The sequence below is a fragment of the Apodemus sylvaticus genome, chromosome 23 (genome assembly GCF_947179515.1).
Source record: "Apodemus sylvaticus chromosome 23, mApoSyl1.1, whole genome shotgun sequence".
In the NCBI taxonomy this organism is placed as follows: domain Eukaryota; kingdom Metazoa; phylum Chordata; class Mammalia; order Rodentia; family Muridae; genus Apodemus; species Apodemus sylvaticus.
In genome coordinates, this window is record NC_067494.1 from 51,231,844 (window position 1) to 51,255,948 (window position 24,105).

Sequence of the window (24,105 nt, forward strand, 5' to 3'; positions counted from 1 at the left end):
CCTTCAAATATATAAAAGAACACATACCGGAGAGAAACCCTGATAATTCAGTGAATGTGGTAAAGGCTTTGTCTGTTACGGTGTTCTGCAAAGGAATGTTAGAAACACCACCTTGAGAGAACTCATTCTTGAGAATGTAATCATATTAATAAAGCCATTTTTTAGCAGTCACCTTCTAAGTCATGAAATACAGTCATGAGATTACAGTAGATGAATATGTCTGATTCTTTTGCCTGCTCTTGAGAGTCTTTTTCTCCTAAATAAATGCTTTGCTAACTTTGATATGAATGTTTGTGCCTATTTTTATTAAAATATGGTATGCCTTGTTCATTTGATATCCCCAAGTGGCCTGTTCTTATTTCAAGGGAAATGGTAGAGTGTCGGATGTGATGATAGGATGGGAGAGATGCAGAAAAGTGGAGTGAGGTGGTACTGTGGTCCAGATATAATGTGCTAGATGAGATGAAAAAAAAAAACTAAAATCATAACTGCACACATTTACACGCACAAGTTTTAAACAATTTATGAATCAATATATTTAGATATAACAAATTCAGATAACCAATGTATACATTTTTCACTGTGAGTCTCCTTGCACTCAAGGATCATAAGCTGATATTGGTACATGTGGGCAATGGGAGCAAGAGAGCAAACTTGGGGTTCACAAGCACTGTGCATTTGGACAATGAATGATCGAGACAGGACTAGCTTCAGGGAGTCAGATCCACTTTACTTATGGTGATTCCAGACTTACATAATTTGGAAGACGTGGAATAAGAACTTCCAGAATGGGCAAAGCTGAAGGCCCAGAGTATCAAAATGCCTCATTAGCATGGGCAAGCATTACAGGAATCTGCAAAGCTATGAATCTTGCTTCTTGTCAGGATGAAGTTAGTTAATCCTGTTTTAATTAAGTCACTAACATTCTAAGGTTGAGGCCTGTGTCGAGTCTGTAAAATCCCTACACAACGTCAGAAAAGGAGAAGCCACACAAATAAAGGCTGTCTTCCATTATGGGTCAAGCCTCAGAAGGCTTCCTACTCAGTAGTCAAGTTGACCTTAATAAGCTGAGTTCTATCCACATTTAAGTATAAATAATATGTGATAAGTCTTTGACTAAAGTTGTTTTTACAGATTTTTACCATATGTAATGCATAGTTTTCTGCATACTCTAAGGAAATATCTTTGGAGACCATAGGCATTTAAGAGGTTAGTATTTTCAGACTGTTAAATAGCAATGTCTTAGACAAAATTACTTTCAAAATACAGGACAGATAAGTTTTACATAAGAGATATTAATTATTGCTTCCTCAGAAATCTTTGAATCTATCCACCTCAAGACCCAACTAACTAATCCAGTCTTAGGTACAAATCCAACAGATGTTCCTTCTTACCACAAGGACACTTACTCAACATTGTGCGTGCAGAGGACCCTGCTCATTGGATGACAATCTCTAGAAGATTCTATGAAACTAAAAGTTGACAAGAGTAGGGCTGTGTCTGTTTATAATGTGGAAGGGCAGATCTGGGGAGGGCTGTTCTGTCTGACTCACTTGAGTTCTCATTCTCCAATAGCAGAGGGGGTAGTGTGCTGTTTCCAGGCTGGATGGTCACAGGTAATAGGAGTTCTGTGTATGTAGCTTGAAGGTTTTTTTCAGGATTCTCCTCTGAACCAGTTGGAGGGAGGTAAGGGATAAGTCAAGCTGTGCCATGTTTCGAGGAGGGTCATGAGTTAACACAGGATGGCTAAGCTCTCAGAATTCCTTCTGATGGGACTTGCTGGAATGTCACTGTGGTTTTGTTGGTATGTGTGAAAACCTGGCCTGAGCCATTTGAAGGTCATTCAATGTGAATTTCTCCTGTTAAAAAGTCTACTGTAGATTTGGTTAGTAATATTCTGTAGTTTCTTGTCTTCCCCTGGGGTAGCATCTTTTCTTATTAGACTCCTCCTAAATGTCTTCCATTTTATGATAGTTTTTCCTAACATCGGAGGTATAAATAGAAGAAGCCTAAGAATAGGCATCTATAGTGTTTTAGTTTATTTCATTTGTTTTGGATTGTTTTTATGTTCAAAAAGGGTGTGATTTTGAGTTTTTTGGTTATATTATTCCTGTGGGAGAAAGATCAATATAAAGGTTTTTCTGGTTACTTTCTCAAGTATATGCTGATTTGGGAAAAAGTCATTGTCATCGTTTTTTAAGAAAAGGTGATTAGGCTCTGGATATCTTCCAGATCTATATGGATCAGATTTGATAGAGGGAGACACCACCCCCCACCCCCGAGAACTAGCTTCCAAAGAATCAAACTAAAAAATGATCATTATGATACTAAAATTTTGTTTTGAGATTTATATATTACAGTATGTATAGCTTTGGTCAGATGCATCATCAGACAGGCTAAATTAACCTGCCTGAACTCCTGATCTCATGGATTTTCAGCTGGATCCAGTCAGGACACTGACACCAGAGATTTTAATAATATCCTTGGTGTGGCCTTCGTAAACCCACCCAACTGCCTCATTTTACCCTCAGCCCTGCCTCTTCAAGATATCTCAGCACCCACATTCTGCTTCAAGAAGTTAGGAACGGTCATCCCAGTTCCTTGGACTACTGGGTTGAAAAGTGGTTAATAAAAGTACAAGGCTTAGACCCAGTTCTTCTATAACTTATTGTACACTGATCTGAGATATTTATGCCTGTGAGTTATGGGCCAGATAGCATATTCATGGCTCTGAGTTTATTCTTAGGGTGTTTTCAGATAATTTAATTAGAAATAGCTAAGAGTAGTTAATGAAAACAGTACAAATTACTTTACATAGGTGGATTTCAAAAATGCCAGAAATCCACAGAATGGAACATTTAATGTTATTTATTCTTTGTTGTTCAGACATATCTGCTCCTGGCAGCACCCCTGTTGTGGATTCAAAGAAGAAATTGAGCATCTCTACCTATAGGTGAGGCAGTACATTGTGGTTAGGTAGCCACTAGGCAGAAATTGCCTCTCTCTCCTGCAGATCTATACTGTCCTTCAGAGGACACAAGTTGCAAGTTAGGACAGCTTAGTTCTGCCAAAACAGAATAAGCAAGTCCTCAATAATTCCTGTGTTTCAAGGTCTGTGAAAATATCCTGGGCCAGAAGGCTGAAGACTGATTCTCCAACAGCACCTCCTAAGGAAACTGAATTTACATCAAAATGCAAAATGCACCAGGATTATCCACAAGACTTCCCCCTTTCTGTCCAATTAAAAGACTCTTTTATCCCAGATGCAATTTGAGCACAACTATTACCAATTTGTAAGTTATAACGTACCTGAGAGACCTAACATTTAGTCCATCATTTTGTCAATTAAATAGAACACTGTCATCTATCCTAACTTACAAGAATTAATAAATCCATATGTTATATCTTGGTTAACATCTATACTGTCTTCTCAAATATATTATCTCAATGTTAGATAGCTTGGGTTGGCTATGAGACTATAAGTAGTCTTTCAACCCCATCAGAAATCCAAGAATGATCAACATTATCTGGAAATATAGGAAGCCTTACACAGTTTCCATAATTGAGACAAATCATAGAAGCAACTACCTACCAGGACTTGCAGGTGATAGTGTGGTTTCATTTTTAAAATTACCAGCAACATATTATTCCTATCTTTTTAAGCCTTTGAGACCTTCCACATAAGTCCTTGTCACTGATGAAGGACCTCCTCCTTCTCCTCCTTCTCCTTCTCCTTCTTCTTCTCCTCCTCTTCCTTTTTTTTTTTTTTTTTTTTTTTTTTTTTGACACAGGGTTTCTCTGTGTAGCCCTGGCTGTCCTGGAACTCACTCTGTAGACCAAGCTGGCTTCAAACTCAGAAATCCACTTGTCTCTACCTCCCAAATGCTGGGATTAAAGGCATGCACCACTACCGCCCGGCTGAACAACCTGCTTTTACAGAACACTGTGAACAGGCTGAAATAGAGAAGGCAACAAGCACATCACACCCTAAAATTTAAGGAAGACAGCTACAGGGTCATTATTGTGACTAAGGGTCTGATTTAGGCATGTTAAGGAATTTTGTTATTTTCTAGTGTGTAATGATACATGTAAATGAAAACAGACAAAATTAGTGGCTTTATAATTTCAGTAAATTTTGTTGAGTCAATAAATCCTGAATATTTCATTTGAATACTGAAATCCTGTTTCCTGTCCTATTGAAATATGTATATTCCTCTTTGAAATAGTTAAGTAAGCTCAGGAATTTGAGACACAGACTGTTGACTATAGCTGTGTGTATCACTTTGCAGATCTAAAAGGGTAATATTACACACATAGTCATGGTCTAACTATATAATATGAATGTCATTGTCTACCTGAGGTAGCCTGCTCTTTTCCAAAATCATTATAACTACATATATTTTCAATTTTATTTATCTTTTTAAAGAGTCAATTGTCGGTAATACTTTTTCTAAGTATAATAATTTGTTGTATGTACATGAGTACATGGTAGCTGTCTTGAGACAGCAGGAAAGGGCACCAGATCCATTACATAAGGTTGTGAGCCACAATGTGTTTTCCGGGATTTGAACTCAGGACCTATGGAAGAGCAGACTATACTTCTGTTTTGTTTTGTTTTTGTTTTTTGTTTTTTGTTTTTTGTTTTTTTGAGACAGGGTTTCTCTGTGTAGCCCTGGCTGTCCTAGAACTCACTCTGTAGAGCAGGCTGGCCTCGAACTCAGAGATTCGCCTGCCTCTGCTTCCCAGAGTGCTGGGATTATAGGCGTGCACTACCACCGCCTGGCTCAGACTATACTTTTAATCACTGAGATCTCTCCAGCCTGTTGGTAATATATTTTCCCTTTTTTAAAATCACCTGTGATTAGCAGCTGGCTCCTCCCCTTTGAGTGGAGTTCCTCTGTGCTCACCCGATCACAGCTACCAGCTTGTCTGTGCTACCATTACAGCAATGAGTAGGTGTTTCCTCTTATCCCTGCATGAATCAAAGTGGAAAATATTCATAGCACAATTCGACTTTCAGTGGAGTGAAAATCTGTTCCACACATGGAATGGTTAGCAGAATATTGACAATTAAAGAGTGATTTTGCTGGGCGGTGGTCGTGCATGCCTATAATCCCAGCACTCTGGGAGGCAGAGGCAGGCAGATTTCTGCGTTCAAGGCCAGCCTAGTCTACAGAGTGAGTTCCAGGACAGCCAGGGTTATACAGAAAAACCCTGTCGCGAAAAAAACAAATAAAAAAATATTTAAAAAATAAAATAAAATAAAAATTAAAAAAGAGTGGTTTTATGAAACAAAGTATTACTTGTAACTTTAAACTATAACTGCTTTTCACCTGGTGTGTATGGGACAACCCAGAGAGAGAAGCAGAGAGAGAACAAACACTGTGGAACACTCTTGTTAGCCAGGACAGCTTCCTCAGTGCGAGTATTAAAAAACAAACAAGCAAAAAGCAAAACAAAGCATAAATACTTCCAACTGTGCTAGTAAAGATAAAAAGAATTGAAAAAAATGTATATATGTACTTAGAAAGTTAATGTATTAATATGAATCATAGGCCTTGATCCACTTAGTCCAAAACTGCTGCTTACCAATGGAAAGGTGAAAATGACAGCAGTGTCTCAGTCCATGTGACTGGATGTATCACTTGGAGTTTACAAAATAAAACAACTTAAAAAGAAACATTTTAATGGCAGAAACAAAAACAAAAACGAACAGAATACTGAACATGATAACCAGAGACTGGAATACAAGTCAAAGAGTCACAGCACGTGTCTAATTTTCTTTATGTAGATAGGCTGCAACCAGAAGCTGTTGCCTATATTAAAGATGGATCTCATCACCACAAAAGATTCAGAATAAAGAAGGGTTTTCCCACTTCAAAAGCTGTAATTAAACTAAAACCTCCACAGTAGTCTCTGGTTTTCTATTAAGTCCATAAGTAGTCAACTTGACTATCAGGAATAACTATTGCAACTTCCAACACAGAGCAGCAGAGGAAGATTTTTTTTTAGTATTTTTATTTATTTACATACTTCTTTATTATTTATTTACATATTTATTTAATATTTGCAGAGATCGGAAGACATTTCCAAAGCAACAATTTGATTTTTAAAAAAAGAAAAAGAAAAAGGAAGCATTGAGATTTTACCCAGGGTTACTGGGTATGTTCACATACGGGTTTGCTTGCTCCTAAATATACTTAGTTAAAACCTAGTCTGATCATGGCCACAGCATAAAAGGTTATTTAAGTATTTTCAAATCAAAGTCATTCAGAAACATGTATACATTATAAAAAGGATAGGCAGAAATTAATCTGAATGTGCATCTTCAGCAGGCCATGATACCTAATTAATGATGTGTGATCTAACAAATAGATGCATCTTGGCCATGATTTCTCATAAAAGGACAGAATAAAATTGAGACAACATTGATAAAATGTCACTGATCTGCACTGTGAACACTTTTCTTAGAGAAAGAGCTTTGCTGTGCTCTTCTAACCTCAGAATGAGGAGGGTTTGCCTCTCAGAACACTGCCTCAATGGAAAGCCACAGCTGCTTCCAATGAGGACATAAATATCTCAGTTTAACTAGAAATGACGCTGTAAGTCTCAGACTCTGACAATACTGAATGTAAATCAGTTTCTTTTAAGGTTTATCTCTATACATGGAAGTTCACCTGCATGTGTCTCTGTGAATTACCAACAGAATCCAAAGTGCTTGGGAATTTACCTACAGCAAATACTTAAGTACTGTGTGTTATATGGGGAAGAATCCTGTGTCCTCTGTAACAACACCCATTGCTATTATTTCCCAGACAAAATGTGAGTCACTTTTTATATAATATTTACCATTGTATATTTTAATAAAAATATTTTTAGTCTCTGTTCCCCTTAATCTTCTCTAAAGGCCTTCCAAAAATTTTCCAAGCTGATTTGTTTTCTATTAAGTATATACATTTTGGAATGCACAAATATATGAATAAAATTGTCTGAGAACATTGTTTTTTGTTTTTGGGGGGGTTTGTTTTTGTCCCCCCGCCCCAGACAGGGTTTCTCTGTATAGCCCTGGCTATCCTGGAACTCACTCTGTAGACCAGGCTTGCCTTGAACTCAGAAATCTGCCTGCCTCTGCCTCCCGGAGTGCTTGGATTACAGGCGTGCGCCACCACCGCCTGGCTGAGAACATTTTATTGTGTGCATATATAATGTTTCAGGATGGTCCATGTTGCACTGAATAGTCACATAGGGAGGTCATCATTCCCTGAGGGTAATTCTTACAATTGCTCAAGATCTTCACTCTTTAATGAAGAAGGTGATATTGGGGGCAAAGTTGCACACATTGGTCACTATGGAAATATTAATATGTAGAAATATTAATCATACAGAGGCCTCACCTCAATGGAGTAGAAAACAATACCTGCAATAAATCCAAAAGGCTCGGAATGGAGGTTAATGAGATGACGGCCTCATTGCTATCTGAAGGCACACCTTACATACTTTTATCTATCGTAAAAGATGTTAGCATCTGTAGAGGGAATATACGAGACTCTTCCTTTCCTTGTTAAGTATCCTTAGGGCAAATGTTCAGTTCTCTTTACATCAGGTTGACCTCTATTAGTAATAGACTACATTAAATTTTAGGTTTTTTTTATATATAGAACCCACTCTCACAGTCACATGCACTTTATACAATGGGTTCTATGTAGACCAAATATAAACTATATCTTGTACTTAGATAAGAACAGATTTATAGCACTAAGTGACTAAGTGAAGAAATTAGAAGCTGGGCAGTGGTGGTGCACGCCTGTAATCCCAGCACTCTGGGAGGCAGAGGCAGGCAGATTTCTGAGTTTGAGGCCAGCCTGGTCTACAGAGTGAACTCCAGGACAGCCAGGGCGATACAGAGAAACCTTGTCTCGAAAAAAAAAAAAACAGAGAGAGAGAGAGAGAGAGAAGCAAGCTCACCAAAAAGAAGTGTAGAAGGAAGGAAATACTCAAAATTAGTGCTGAAATCAGTCAAATAGAAACAAAGAAAACCTACAAAAAATCAATGAAACCAAGAGCTGGTCCTTTAAGAAGCCAAACTAAGAAAGAGAAAAAAGAGACAGTATTCAAAGTAACAAAATCATTAATGAAACGAGTGACATTACAACTGACACTGAGGAAACTAAAAGAGTCAATAGGTCTTATGTCAAAAGACTGTACTACACAAATCAGAAAATCTTAATGAAGATATTTTCTAGACAGACAAACAAAAATATATCAAGATCAGTTAAATAATTTAAAAAGTCCTATATCACATAAAGACATACAAATCCTCATTAAAGTCTCCTCTTCAAAATTACTTATAAAAAAACAAAGAAACTGAAAGGATAGAAAATAATACAGCCTAACTCTAATGACCCCAAGAAGTCAGAAGTTTAAATTGCTATCTTGCTTTGTTAAAAACTAGGTAAAAGGTCACAGTCCAGAGCCCGCCCTTTAAGAGCTAGGCCTTGAACAGGTGATCCTGGCCCCATAAGGTAACTGGAAAAGAGCTAATTATTTCCTTATCTTGCTTCTGTAAACTCCTTACGCCATTACCCACACCCAGGAGTTCACCCAGATATAGACCTCCAGGAAAATAGGAAACTAATTGGTCCAGGGAGTGCAGGCTCTGATAATTTAAACTATTTGGTCTAAAAACTATAGAGTGGTACAAATCGATTGGTCTGCACTACTCGGGCTCTCGATGCTAAGGAATGATTGGTTTATGATTTGCGGGCTTTGTTGTCAACTTATAAGAGCTGTCGCAATTCTGCACTAGGGGTCCACAGTCCTCTATCCCTGTGCGGTGTACGGCTGTGGAACCCAGAATTCTGGAATAAAAGAAATCCTCATGCTATTGCATCGAGACCGTTTCTTGCGAGTGATTTGGGTGTTGCCTTCTGAGACGTGAGGTGCTGAAAAGCCCATTTAAAACCTGGGGACCAGTGATAGAGAATTCTCAACAAAGAAACCTTGAATGGCTGAGAAGCACTTGAAGAAATGTTCCCCATTGTCAATAATCAGAGAAATGTAAAACAAAATGACCCTGAGAGTCCAACTTACTCCTACCAGAATGTCAAAAATAAATAAATAAATAAATAAATAAATAAATAAATAAATAAAAAAACAGAAACAAAACCCTCAAAGGACTGGACAAGGTGGCCAGGATGTGTAGCAAGGTATGCACTCCTCCATAGTTGGTGTGTTTGCAAACTGGTACAGACACTCTAGAAAACAATCTGCAAGTTAATCAGAAAAATGAAACTAGTTCTAGCTAAGGTCTAACTACAATGCTCCTGGACATATACCCAGCAGATTCTGCACAATTCCACAAGGACATGGGCTTTATTATGTTCAGGACAGCCTTATTCATTATAGCTAGAAACAGATTTGTACCTTATCTGAAGAACATGATTACATAATACAATGCTATTCAGCTACCAAAATAAAGACATCATCAATTTTGCAGGCACATGGGTGGAAATAGAAAATATTATCCTGAGTAAGATACCCCAGACCAAAAGACATGCAAAGTATGTAGTAACTGAAAGGGATATATTTTTTTCTTTCAGTTTTCTGAGACAGGGTTTCTCTGTGTAGCCCTGGCTGTCCTGGAACTTGCTCTGTAGACCAGGCTGGCCTCGAACTCAGAAATCTGCCTGCCTCTGCCTCCAGGAGTGCTGGTATTACAGGCATGCGAGGACGATGCCACCATTGCCTGGCTGCACCTGTCTTCAGACACCAGAAGAGGGCATCAGATCCCATTACAGATGGTTGTGAGCCATCATGTGGTTGCTGGGAATTGACCTCAGGACCTCTGGAAGAGCAGTCAGTGCTCTTAACCACTGAGCCATCTCTCCAGCCCTTTTTATGTTTGTTGCTTTCTGGTGTTTGTTTGTTTGTTTGTTTGTTTGTTTTTGTTTTTATCACCACCTCCAGACATTAGTGTCAGAACCTCTCTCTAAGCCAAGTCTGGTCTTACTCACATATCTGTAACATATACCATGTTTCCCACATGAGATCCCAGGCTTGTTGAGCCACAGGAATACTACTGTATTTCCCACACTATTCCCACTTTTACACTCACTCCCACTGCAAATTTACACCTTTAAACACTGCAAGGATTTCCTAATATCTCGATGGTGACTACATCTCTGAGAGCCTCAAGGGTCCTGGTTAGTTGACCATGCTGGTCTTCCTGTGGAATTCCTATACCATTTGGGGACCTCAGTTCTTCCATCTAATCTTCCACAAGGGTCCCATGCTCCATCCACTGTTTGCCTGGGAGCAACATCTGTCTGACTCACTTGTAGAAGAGAGCCTTTCAGTGGAAAGGCATGCTAGACTAACGTCTGTAAGCATAACAGAGAAAGCATTGGTGTTTGCCCATACGATGCCTGGAAAGTTGGGCCAATTGTTAGTTGTCCATTCCCTCAGGGTCTGCTCCTTCCCCTCAAGTCTCTGCACTACTTGAGGTCATGATAAATTTTGGGGTTGAAAGATCTGTGGATGGATTCATGCTAAAAGAAATGTAAAAACTCCTTAGATAGTACTACAAAAAGCCTATACTCAACAAAACTGGAAATACTAGATTAAATGGATGCTTTTCTAGAAAGATATCAGATACCAAAGTTAATCAGAATCATATAAACTGTAAGACTTGGGGAGACTTAACTTATCGGAGAACCCCTGAAGGAACACAATGGAGATGGTGAAAGGATAGAAAATACAGCCTAACTCTCTAATGACCCCAAGAAGTCAGAAGTTTAAAATGCTATCTAGCTCCAAAGAAGCTCTAACTCCAGCCTTCTAAGGATCCTGAAACACTTCACGTTCCAGAGCTCTTTGTTAGAAACTAGGTGAAAGGTTGCATTCCAGAGCCAACCCTTTTTTAAGTGCTCAGCAATAAGGCCTTGACTAGGTGATCCTGGCCCTGTAAGGTAACTGGAAATGAGCTAATTATCTGCTTATCGCTTCTGTAAATTGCTTACTTACTCCCCTCCAGGAGTTCATGCAGCTATAGACCTCCAAGAAAATAGGAAACTTATTGGTCCGCAAAACTCAGGCTCTGATAATTTAAACTGATTGGCCTAAAAACTAGGGAGTGGTACAAATTGATTGGCTCGCACTTTGCGGGCTCTCGATGCTAAGGAATGATTGGCTTGTGATTCTCAGGCTTTGTTGTAAACTCCCCCCCCACCCCCCGCCCCCGAGACAGGGTTTCTCTATGTAGCCCTGGCTGTCCTGGAACTCACTCTGTAGACCAGGCTGGCCTTGAACTTAGAAATCTGCCTACCTCTGCCTCCCAAGTGCTGGGATTACAGGCGTGCACCACCATGCCTGGCTTGTTGTAAACTTATAAAAGGTGTCCCAATTCTGTGCTCGGGGCCCACAGTCCTCTACCCCTGCTCGATGTGCGACTGTGGACCCCAGAGCCTCTGGAATAAAAATCCTCATGTTATTGCATCAAGACCATTTCTTGTGAGTGTTATGGGTGTCACCTTCCAAGGCATGGGGCGCTGGGGCACCCTCAGGTGTTGGGGGGTCTTACAATGGGAATCAATGCAAAAAGCAAGAGGAATTTTATTTAATCTAGCATGCTCTAGCCACCCTGCACATGCTGAGAGAACGACCACACACAGCCCACTGTAAGGGCCTTTTAACAGTCCTCTGGAAAGCCACCATTAGGCACAATGTGATTGGCAGAACAGTGTTACCTTTAAACTAGTTTGTTGTTAGGGGATGAGGTAGGTGGCCAACAGTCTTGAAATAAATCTGGGCTTCCCTTACCTCCAGGGACCTCCCTGTGGTCTGTGGAATGTAATGTAGCTCACCCTTCCAGGAGGGGCAAGTATAGCCTGACCTTTGCAAAACTCCTGAGCCATGCCTTTCAAAACCATCTAAATAGTCTCTTAACCTCTAAGAAAATAATAGAAGCAGTCATTAAAAGTCTCACAACAACAACAATAACAACAACAACAACAAAAGCCCAGAGCCAGATGGCTTTCCTGCAGAATTCTGTCAGACCATCAAAGATGACTTAATATCAATACTTCTTAAACCAGTTCACAAAATTGAGGCAGAATGACTACCGAATTCATTTCATGAGTCCACAGTTATTCTGATACCTCAACAACATGAAGACCCAAAAAGAGAGAGAGCTTCAGACCAACTGCCCTTACGAATGTTGGTGCATGAATAAACAATAAAATTCTCACAAATCAAATCCAAGAACACTTCCAAATGAACATTAACCATGATGAAGTATGCTTCATCAGAAGGATGCAAGGATTGTTTAATAAATGGAAATCCATAAATGTAATCCACTATATCAACAAATTCAAAGAAAAAGAAAAAGAAATCACATGATCATCTCATTAGATACTCACAAAACCTTGGACAAAATAAAACACCACATAATGTTAAAAGGCTTGGTAAGATCAGAAATTCAAGGCATATGCCTAAACATAATAAAAGCAATAGGTAACAAACCAATAGCCAACATGAAATTTAATGAAGAGAAACTTGAAGCAATTCCACTAAAATCTGGGACAAGACAAGGCTGCCCACTCTCTATTTATTCAATATAGTAGGCAAAGTTGGATCTACTAAAATTAGACTGAAATGGTGGTCAAATGGATAGAAATTGAAAGGAAAGAAGTTGAGATATCATTATTTGTGGATGATATGATAATATACATAAGTGACCCCAAAAATGCTACCAGAGAATTTGTACAGCTGATAAACAAGTTAACCAAAGTGGTCGATATAAGATTAATTCAAGGGCTGGAGAGATAGCTAAGTAGTTATGAACACTGACTATTCTTTTAGAGGTCCTGAGGTCATTTTTCACCAACCAGTCTGTGCCTCCCAATATGGTGTGTCTGAAGACAGCTATAGTGTACTCAGGTATATGCTTCAGACAAGTGGGAAAACAGTCATTTTCTTCATCAACATATTAAAACAGAAGTCTTGAGCCGGGCATGGTGGCGCATGCCTGTAATCCCAGCACTTCTGAGGCGGAGGCAGGTGGATTTCTGAGTTCAAGGCAAGCCTGGTCTACAGAGTGAGTTCCAGGACAGCCAGGACTCCACAGAGAAACCCTGTCTCAAAAAATAAAATAAAATAAAATAAAATAAAATAAAATAAAATAAAATAAAATAAAATAAAACAGAAGTCTCTAGGTGACATAATAAAATTCTTTTTTACTAAAACATTTTGGGCCAGTTCTGTGTAAATGAAATCATCCTCAGCACCAATGTTTACCATTTTCCTGCTAGTATGCTCTATTAAACCCTATTTAAATCATTCCAGGGTTTTCCAAATCTACCTTCTCAAAATCAGTATTCTGACAAATCAAAGCATAGACTGGCCTATCACAGCAGTAAGTGACTCCCTGTACCACCTTATGTATTAATTAGGTCTTCCATTACTACCATAGCAACCCTTATAAAGCATAACAATTAACTGGGGCTGACTTAAATGTTAAGAATAGCAGTTCCATCTATTATCATGGTAAAAAGCATGGCATTAACCAGGGAGACATCACCACGGTGATGCTGAGAGTTCTACACATTATTTGCGTAAGACACAGAAAAGAGTCTTTCAGGAAGCTGGGAAGAGGGTATCATTGCCCACCTTCAGAGTGACAAGACCACACCCACTCCAACAAGATCAAACTTCCTAATGTTTTCTGGGCTAAGCATATTCAAACCACCACACATCCATCCATCCATCCACGTCTATTCTATTTCTCTTTCCTAAGGATATCTAACCCTCTTCCAAGAACCTCACTTTATAGCTAACCTTTGTTGTCCATGGATAGAAGCGTTCATATCTCTGACATATAGGACTTGTCATTCTAGCTAAAGCAAAGAGAGAGAGAGAGAGAGAGAGAGAGAGAGAGAGAGAGAGAGAGAGAGGGAATATATATTGAAAAGCAAGAAGTCAAAGTATCAATATTTACAAGTGCTTTGATGGTGTGCATAAGATACCCCACAAGTATTACCAACTGAATTCCTATGGCTGAAAAAGACCTTCAGGAAAGTGTCTCGATACATCCCAAACACCCCTCCACCAAATTAGTAGTCGTCTTTTATCCAAACAATAAATTAACTGACAAAGAAATTTTGGAAAGAGCACTTTACAAGACACAAGTATATCACATTGTCACTGAAATCAAGCAAGTGGAATGAATGTTTGAAAAAATATCAGCTAGGCACGGTGGCGCATGCCTGTAGTTCTCTTAGTTTCTACTCGATTGATTTCTTGTTTATTTCCTGCCATCTATGCCTCTTTGGTGGATTTGCTTCTGTTTGTTTTTTAGCTCTCAGGTTTGCTGTTTAACTGCTAGACTATGCCTTCTCAAGCTTCTTTTTTGAGGCCCTCGGAGCTATGAGTTATCTTCTTATTACTGCTTTCATGTGCCCCATAAGTTTTGGTACATTATGCCTTTATTTCCATTAAATTCTAAAAAGTCTATAATTTCTTTATTTCTTCCCTGTCCAAGTTATTATTGAGGAGAGAGTTGTTCAGCTTACTTGTGTCTGTCGGTTTTCTGCTGTTTTCAGTGTTATTGAAGACCAGCCTTAGACTGTGGTGAGATTATAGAGTACATGGCATTGTTTAATCTTCTTGTGTCATTTGAGAATTGTTTTGTGAGTGATTATGTGGTAAATTTTGGAGAATGTATAGTGAGGTGCTCAGAAAAAGGAATATTCTTTAGTGTGTTCTATAGAACTAAAATCTGTTAAATCTATTTTGTTATAGCTTCTGTTAGTTTCAGTGTGTCCCTGCTTAGTTTGTTTCCATGTTCAGTCCATTGGTTAGAGTAGGATGTTTAAGTTTCTCACTATTACTGTGTGAGGTTCAATGTGTGCTTTAAGTTTTAGTAAAGATAGTTTTGTGAATGTGGGCATCCTTGCATTTGCAGCATAGATGGTCAGAATTGAGAATAAATCTTGGTAGATTTTTTTCCTTTGATGAGTATGAAGTATATTTCCTAATCTATTTTGATAACTTTCAGATGAAAGTTGGTTTTTTATATATTAGAATGGTGACCACACCTTGTTTCTTGAGACCATTTGTTTGGAAAAAGGCTTTTCTAGTCTTTTACTCTGAGGTAGTATCCATCTTTGTCACTGAGGTTCATTTTCTATATGCAGCAAATTGCTTGGTCCTGTTAACATATCTAGTTTGTTATTCTATGTGTTTTTACTGGGGAATCCAATCCACTGATGTTGAGGTATATTAAGGACCAATCATTGTTGCTTCCTGGATTTGTTTGATTGCTAGAGGAAGAATTATGTTTGTGAGGCTATCTTCTTTTGGGTTTGTAAAAAAAAAATTTCTTCCTTTATCTTGGGTGTAGTTTCCTACCTGTGATAGAATTTTCAATCTTTTATCCTTTTAAGGGCTGTATTTCTGGAAAGATATTGTTAAAATTAGGTTTTGTCATGAAATATCTTTGTATCTCCAACTATGGTAATTGGGAATTCTGCTGGGTAGAGTACCCTGAGCTCGCAATTTTTATTTCTCCTAGGCTACATGTGACATCTGGCCAAGATCTTCTGGGCTTAACAGTCTCTCTTGAGAAGTCTGGTGTAATTCTAATAGGACTACATTTATATATTATATGACCTCTTTCCCTTTAATATTCTTTTTTGTTCTGTGCATTTATTGTTTTGCTTATTTTTTGATGGGTGGAATTTTTTTTCTGGTCCAATCTATTTGGAGTTCTTTAGGCTTCTTGTATGGGTTTTTCTTTCTTTAGTTTAAGTTTTCTTCAATAATTTTATGGAAGTTGTTTACTGGCCCAGTCAGGTGGGAATGTATGCTTTCTTCTATACCTATTATTCTTAGGTTTGGTCTTTTCATTGTGTCCTGGATTTCTGGATATTTAGGTTAGGAGCTTTATGCATGCTACATATTCTTTGATTGTTCTGTCAGTGTTTTCTATGGTATCATCTACACCTGAGAGATGTAGAGAATACTGAGAATACATCTATTGTATTCTGTTGATGATACCTGCAACTGTCCCTTGTTCTTTCCCTAGATTTACTATCTCCACTGTTGTCTCCCTTTTTGATTTCTTTGTTGTATCTATTTCCTTTTTTAGATCCTGGATGGTTTTTTTTCAATTCTTTTACTTGTTTGGTTGTCTTTTCCTGTATTTCTTTAAGGGATTCATGTTTCCTGTTTAAGGTATTCTATGTTTTTAACTGTGTTCGCCTGTATTTCTTTAAGGGTGTTATTTATGTCATTCTATGTCCTCTATCATTATCATGAGATGTGAGTTTATATCAGAATATTGCTTTTCAGGTGTTCTGGGGTATCCAGGCCTTGATGTGGTGGAGAATGGGGTTCTGATAATGCCAATTAGCCTTGTTTTCTGCTTGTTATGTTCTTGGGTTTGCCTCTGGCCATCTGCTTATGTCTGGTGTTAGCTGGTCTGGATGTCTCTGACAGGAGATTGTCTCTCCTGTGGGCCTGGGAGCTTGTGAGCCTAGGTGTGTCAGCACTCCTGGGAGACAAGTGATTTCTGGGTAGGACTGTGGTCTGGAGAGCTGTGGCACAGGGTCAGCTCCCTGGCCTAGGGTGTTATTTTCATCTAATAATATGAGGATCATGTTCTTTAAGAGTCATCATGTTTTGTTTTCATTTGTAGATATATGTTGCATTTTGTTTCCTCTTTTCTGCTTTTATTAAAGTTCTTGATAATGAAATGTACATTCATGTTATATAGGTTTGATATAGATTTAAAAGTTGATTTTAATAATGATTTATTTCATCTATCAGTCTTTGATTAAAGAGTCATAATTGTTGTCTATAGTGTGTTCAGAATTGTATAACATTTTTGTATCTGATACACTAAATTTTTATTAGAATAAGAATATTCGAAACAATAAATATTTCTCTGGCAAGTGTTCTTCCCACTATCCATTGACCACACAATTATTCATGAAGGAAAGAGAACTTCAGACTGATTTATCTCATTAATACTGATGTAAAAATACTCAAAATATTCATAAACCGAATTTGGGAATACACCACAAATAGCATGCATCATGATCAAGTACTTTGCATTCCAGAGGATCTTTCTGTTCTCTTTTATTTTTTTTAAAGATTTTATTTATTTTATGTATGTGAGTACACTGTCGCTGTCTTCCGACACACCAGAAGATAGCATCAGGTGCCATTACAGATGGCTGTGATCCACCATGTAGTTGCTGGGATTTGAACTCAGGACCACTGGAAGAGCAGCCGGTGCTCTTAACTGCCGAGCCATCTCTCCAGGCCCCAGATGATCTTTCAATATATAAAAATCCTCCAAGGTAATCTACCATAAATGAACTAAACAATAAAAATCACATGATTATCTCAGTAGATGGTGAGAAAGACTTTGACAATATCCAACAAACCTTCGTTTTAACGGTATTAGAGAGACCAGGGATCCAGTCACAGATTAAACACAATGAAAGACAAGTACATCACGCTGACTGCAGAAAACCAATTTGATTCTGAAACACTTGGTATATCTCAATCTCTGGCACTTGAATTTAATTCTACCACTGATTGTGAGGAAATCCTAACTCCAATAAAATTAAGTCAATTTTTTATGAAGATTGTATTATACCAATTCATCACATAATGAGCTTCAAACAAAGGATTATTAATATGAGAATTTTGTTTTATTTTTCAAGACAGGGTTTCTCTGTGTAGCCCTGACTGTCCAGGAACTCATTGTGTAGTCCAGGCTGGCCTCAAAGTCAGAAATGCACCTGCCTCTGTCTCCCAAGTACTGGGAATAAAGACGTGAGCTACGACTGCCGTGTAGAATATGAGACATTTTATCCTGTTGAAAAGAAAGTCAGTAATCAATCCATCAACTTGAACACAGTTATATATAGCCATAGTATGAAATATAATGAAAACTATTAAATCTCTAGATGTAAAGCGGTCTGTAATTTTATTCTGAATCTTCTCTATGACACTAAATGTCTACACATATTTAAAGAAGTTATTTCTACAATACAATCAGACTCCTGATACATTGAATAATAGTAAACATAAACTTGACCAAGTTCCCAAGTGCCCTCTCTATAATCCTGGCTAGCAGGAAACTGCCTATTGTTAAATGTGATATTAGAAACATGTTGACAGCATGGGCTGCAAAGACAACTTGATATAATAACTTGTATATTCAATACCTTTTGACTTCAATTAGACTGAAACATTACTGAACAGGTGGGTTATTTTCCAATAATTCTTTAGTGAATTTTTTTTACAAAGACAAATAAGAAATTTGTATCATTTATATGATTGCCCGGTGAGATAATCCTGATATTGCACAAGAATGGAATATTGGTCAGTGTTTCTGTGTCATCTTTATATTTTGAAAGATATTTTGTTTTCTTAGATCTCAGAAGAGTAAGCTAACTTGGATAGTAATATAAGGAATTTGTCAAGGTTTGCAGTTGCTTATGCCTTCTTTTTTCTTTAATGAGGGATATTGTAGTGCAGGCTCTCCCACATTTTTTACAGTCTCAAGATTTACCTCCAGTATGGATTGTGCGGTCAGTTTTAAGATTACAGATATTCGTAAATACTTTATAGATTCTTTATTGTTGTTATGCTTTACTCCTATAGATATTATGGTATATACTAAGAACCAGCTGAGACATTTAGCCACATGGACTGGACCACTACTGGATTCTTCAACTTCTCATTGCTACAGAGTTATTGTTGGAATACTTGGTTCCCAGTCTGTGAGCCATTCTAATAAATCCACTTTAGGCATACATAGACTGCACCTGGGTTTGTTTGTTTTTGTTTGTTTGTTTTGGGTGTTTTTTTGTACTTATCTACTGAGGAATAGACAATAGTATAGTAGATAATAGCACAACAATAGAGCTTCAGGTGAAAAGTATCTGCAATTGACCTGAACCCACATGAAGCTACAATACAAACTCTTGTTTCTTAAACTCTCTTTAATTGGGCGTATTCTGGGCATTTTGCACATGTGAGACAGATTGTCCACTGCACAGCATCTTTAGTGATATGCTTGATTCCAGTAGCAATAAGAGGAAATGCCTACAGAGAGCAGTGGAAGCCCAGGCAAGAATGGAAGTCCTGACCTCCCAGAACAAGGTCACCGCCCACAAAGGGGAGGAGCTGGCACCTCTGAGCAGGTGAGTCACGTGGTGGCTGCTCCGAGAGGCTGGCGTGGAGGCTATCGGAAAACAGGAGCAATTGCTAACAAAATACGTATCTCTGCGAATGTAGAATATGTGTGCATCTAGACTGAAAACCTGTTCCGGGAACCAGTTAATTTCTGCTCACTTATGTGCGGAGTTACTTCTACACTCTTACCCTGAGGACATTGCGCCTGTCACTCAAGACTCACTGGCCAATCACGGCGTCCAGATTGGGCTGCCAGTCATCCGAGGAGGAGGGTTCTTCCGGAATCCATTCCGCAGGTTCCCTGCAATTGAGCTTGCGGAGGTGATTTGTCCCGTTTGCTCTCACAGTTCTGCTGGATGCTGTGCGGGAAGCTCAGGCGAGCTCTGACGAGGCGACATGGTGAGGATGTGGTCACTTCCCACAGAGGTGAGGAGCGGGGCTGGTGTGGGTCCTGCCGAGGGCTGGGTCGGACTGCAGCTGGAGGCAGGCGGCGGTGAGAACACCTCCCGGTTTCAGCGGCTTCTGGACCCCGCGGTGGCCTCTGGATGACGTCACTGTCTGGGCTGAATGTTTACAAACAATTCAGAACAGGAGCCTGGGTGCAGAAGCACCCGTGGCAGGATGCCAATGGCAGACAGGCTTGGCTCCTTTCGCATATTTTACAAGCTCTTCTCTTGGCATTTAAGCATTTTGGTTGTGATTCATTTGCAGTTAGTTTTGTCTAAATAGTCATAGGTATCTCATGTATTGGGTGAATGAAAGCACATTCTTTCAATATTTCTGCGTATTGTTTTTTCAAGAGACAACCAAAAAAAAAATTATGGATTAGCATTAGAAGAGCTGCATCTTTAGCTTTTAAACCCGGATCCCAGTCTCAAGCTCTACCCTGCTAAACATCGTAATTCATTACTTAAATGGCTGTACCACAAGACAGTTTTAAAATTACTCATTTTAGACACGTAATGTACTGTCCTTTTCAGTAAAAGGAAAAGTACTCGCATGCGGAGCATGACGTCTGCCCTCAGACCGGAACTGGAAGAACAGTTTACTGTGTACACTGCAGGGGGAAACAGTGTAGACAATAGCTAGCTCACACAGTGATCTTTAAGAGAATCATCTGCAGGGGTCAGCATTATGAAGAAGGTCCTGATGGGGCAAAGTGAGTGATTTTGTAATTCCCCCGCAATTATTAAGTCATGCATATTTATAAAAATAATCCAGATTGGTGTGTATTCATCTTGGGGAGGTTATGTGCAACCAAACTTCATTGATCTAGTTAAGTCCACTCAGAAACTTGACTCAGAGGAGCTGGCTATAGCTATGTGTGTCAGGTTACAGATTTCAACAGCTAATGTTGCATATAATGACAGGATCAAGGATTATCTTATTGATACCATTTCCCTACCAGGGAATGGCCTGCTCTTTCTGGAAACACTATACCTTGTATGCTTTTAATAATATCTATCTTCATAAGAAGTCAATTGTTGATAACACTTTTTAAGTTCCATTTGCATAGAGTATAACTGCTCTGATCATCTGAGGTTTTTTCTATTCTTCAGTGTCTCAGGAGAATTAAGTATTTTACCAGTTTTGACAAGTAAAGTGATTATTTGTTTCCCTTTAGAGGAATTTCTTCTATAGCTCAGGCTTGCCTTTTGCTATGCAATTACTTTGAACACCTAATACTGCCTCTGCTGTCCAGTGCCTGAAGAAAAGCAGGTAAATTCTTTCCGGATGAGCACTGCTGAGCACTGATTGATTAGTGAGGGAAGAGAGAAGAGAGAAGAGAGAGAGAGAGAGAGAGAGAGAGAGAGAGAGAGACAGAGAGAGAGAGAGAGAATGAGAATTGAATGAATGCCCAAGTATCTCCATGGCTTTCTTGGAGAAATTATAGATAAAGAGTGACTTTAGTGAGAATTGATTGCACTGACCAACTTTGAAGATGGTGAAATCACAGCAACCAAAAGAAGGAGGAGGAATGATGGAGATAGCTTTCTTTGAAAGTGAGTTCTATTATCTGTGAATACCAATGTTATCAGTGTTAGATAATCAATAAAAGCCAAAACTTGAAAACTTAAGGGGTTCACAAAACAAGGGAATGAAGAATCTACAGAAATGCAGTGAATTAATTTTTAGAAATGAAATATCTGTAGATACACAAATTCAACCAACAGTTACGTTCTTGACAAATTGTCTGTGCCTAAGAATGTTGCTATTCCAATTTTACTGTGCACATTGGAATAGAAAAAGTATGAGCAATACCTGGTGTGTTTTAGTACATATGTCTAATACTTGGATAATTTTCAACCATAAAGCATATTTCAACTTTTAAAAATAAATTTGGATGTCATAATTAACTCATTTAGTCTTCTGCTTTCTCACTGTTGGTAAGTCTCAAACCCCTGCACAAATGGCTTGGGTGCCTATTTAACAAATCAAAACAGGCCAGGAAGTCAGTTTCTCCCCAAATTTTTGTTTCTTTGTTTGTTTTGGGGATTTGGTTTTTTTTTCAAGACAGGGTTTCTCTGTGTAGCCCTGGCTGTCCTGGAACTCACTCTGTAGACCAGGCTGTCCTCGAAATCATAAATCCGCCTGCCTCTGCCTTCTAGAGTGCTGGGATCACAGGCGTGCGCCACCCCGCCTGGCTCGAATTTAATTTTTTGAATTTAATTGAATTACCGGCCACATGGTAGTGATTCATGGAAATGTATTCCGGGGCACATAAGGAGTTGGTTTTTCAGGTGTGAATAGTGCTTGGCACCAGGCAGACAATAAGTTGTTCTTCACCATTGTTTTGTGTGTGGGCTTCAGTTGTTATCCGGAAATTACAAGGAAATATGAGCGGCTGTAGAGATATAAAAACCATTTTGATCAACTGAATTCTCAAAGACATCTGTAGACATTGGGCTACTGTATTTTTTTTTTCCAGTTTTTGAAACCTGTTTGGAACATTAGGCATGACACAAGTAAAAAAAAAAAAAAAAATGTCTTATGAAGTTGTCTGTGAAGGAAATTGTGAAAAGTTCCTGGTCAGACAGAAGCCATCCCATCCCCAAGGAAGAATACTCAGCATAATTGTGGCCTCATAGAATGAACTGGGTAGTGTTCCTTCCATTTCTATTTTGTGGGATAGTTTGAAGAATATTGATATTAGGTCTCCTTTGAAGGTCTGATAAAAGCTGTTCTTTGTTTATTTTGTTTCTTTTTTGGTTTTGTTTTGTTTTGTTTTTTGGTTGGGACGCTTTTATTTTTTTAATGTTTTTTTTAGATATATATATTTATTTCTATGAGGACACCATTGCTCTCTTCAGACACACCAGAAGAGGGCATCAGATCCCATTACAGGTGGTTGTGAGCCACCATGTGGCTGCTGGGAATTGATCTCAGGACCTCTGGAAGAGCAGTCAGTGCTTTTATCTGCTGAGCCATCTCTCTAGCCCGGTTAGGAGAGTTTTAGTGACTGCTTCTATTTCCATTGGGGTTATAAGACTGTTTAGATGGTTTAACTAATCCTGATTTAACTTTGGTACTTGGTATCTGTCTAGAAAATCATCCATTTCATTTCCAGTTTTGTTGACTAGTGGCTTTTGCAATAGGACCTGGTATTTTTTGTTTTAATTTCTTCAGTATATGCTGTTATGTATCCATTTTCATTTCTGAATTTGTTAATTTGGATATTGTCTCTGTGCCATCTGGTTGCTCTGGCTAAGGGTTCATCTATCTTGTTGATTTTCTCAAAGAAACAGCTCCTGGTTTTGTTGATTCTTTGTATAGTTCTCTTGGTTTCTGCTTGGTTGATTTCAGCCCTGAGTTTGATTATTTCTTGCCATCAACTCCTTTTTGGTGTATTTGCTTCTCTTTGTTCCAGAGCTTCTATGTGTGTTGTGTAGCTGCTAGTGTATGCCTTCTCCGGTTTTGTTTTGTTTTGTTTTTGTTTTTGTTTTTTGTTTTTTTGTTTTTTGTTTTTTTTTTTTTTTGAGGCCCTCAGAGCTATGAGTGTTCCTCTTAGCACTGCTTTCATTGTGTCCCATAAGTTTGGGTATGTTTTGTCTTTATTTTCATTAAATTCTCTAAAGTCTTTAATTCCTTTCTTTCTTCCTTGACCAAGTTATCATGGAGTAGGGCATTGTTCAGCTTCCATGTGTATGTGGGCTTCCTGTTCTGTTGCTATTGAAGACCAGTCTTAGTCCTTGGTGATCTGATAAGATGCATGGAATTAGTTCAGAGTTCTTGAATCTATTGAGGCCTGTTTTGTGACCAATTATATGGTCAGTTTTAGAGTCGGTACCATGAGGTGCTGAGAAGTTGGTTTATGCTTTTGTTTTAGGATGAAATGTTCTATAGGTAACTTTTCAATTCATTTGGTTCATAACTTCTGTTACTTTTAATGTGTCTCTATTTAGTTTGTGTTTCCACGATCAGTTCATTGATGAGAGTGGGATGAGGAAGTCTCCCACTATTATTGTGTGACGTGCAGTTTGTGCTTTGAGCGTTAGTAAGTTTCTTTTATGAATGTGAATGCCCTGCATTTGGAGCATGGATGTTCAGAATTAAGTATTCATCTTGGTAGATTTTCCTTTTTCATAACTTTTAGTTGAAAGTCAATTTTATTCAATATTACTCCAGCTTCCTTCTTGGGACCATTTTCTTGGAAAATTGTTTTCCAGACTTTTATTTTATTTTTCTAACTTGTACATTCCTTGCATTTTGAGCACTTCATTTAGCAATGGGTAGCAACAGGTATAAGAAAAATATAATTACCAATACTCCAACATAATTTGCAGTCTTCCTCTCTAACCATCTTCATCTTTGCATGTGTTGGTTGGTCCAGTAAATATTATAAAGTTCAAATCAAAGATTACAGCCAGGAACCTGTACCAAAAAAATGGATTAGTC

At 38.4% G+C, this 24,105-nt stretch overlaps 2 protein-coding genes across 14 annotated transcripts in view; both read left to right on the plus strand.

The window, feature by feature from the left end:
• The window catches only part of LOC127673658 (zinc finger protein 431-like), an 82,034-nt gene that overhangs the window by 42,555 nt on the left and 15,374 nt on the right, over positions 1 to 24,105 (plus strand). The gene's annotated exons all lie outside the window — the stretch shown is intronic.
• The window catches only part of LOC127673655 (zinc finger protein 431-like), an 826,992-nt gene that overhangs the window by 16,580 nt on the left and 786,307 nt on the right, over positions 1 to 24,105 (plus strand). For 6 of the 8 annotated variants that reach the window (XM_052169430.1, XM_052169429.1, XM_052169428.1 and 3 more), the window contains exon 1: positions 19,538 to 19,635. The exons of 1 other annotated variant lie outside the window; for it this stretch is intronic. Coding sequence is in view for 1 of the 7 variants with exons in the window: in XM_052169435.1 (XP_052025395.1) it covers positions 19,606 to 19,635 (30 nt within the window). In the remaining 6 variants the exon portion in view is untranslated. Of the gene's footprint in view, positions 1 to 19,537; positions 19,636 to 24,105 lie in introns of those variants that run through there. One more of the 8 variants, XM_052169435.1, reaches the window with a different exon arrangement.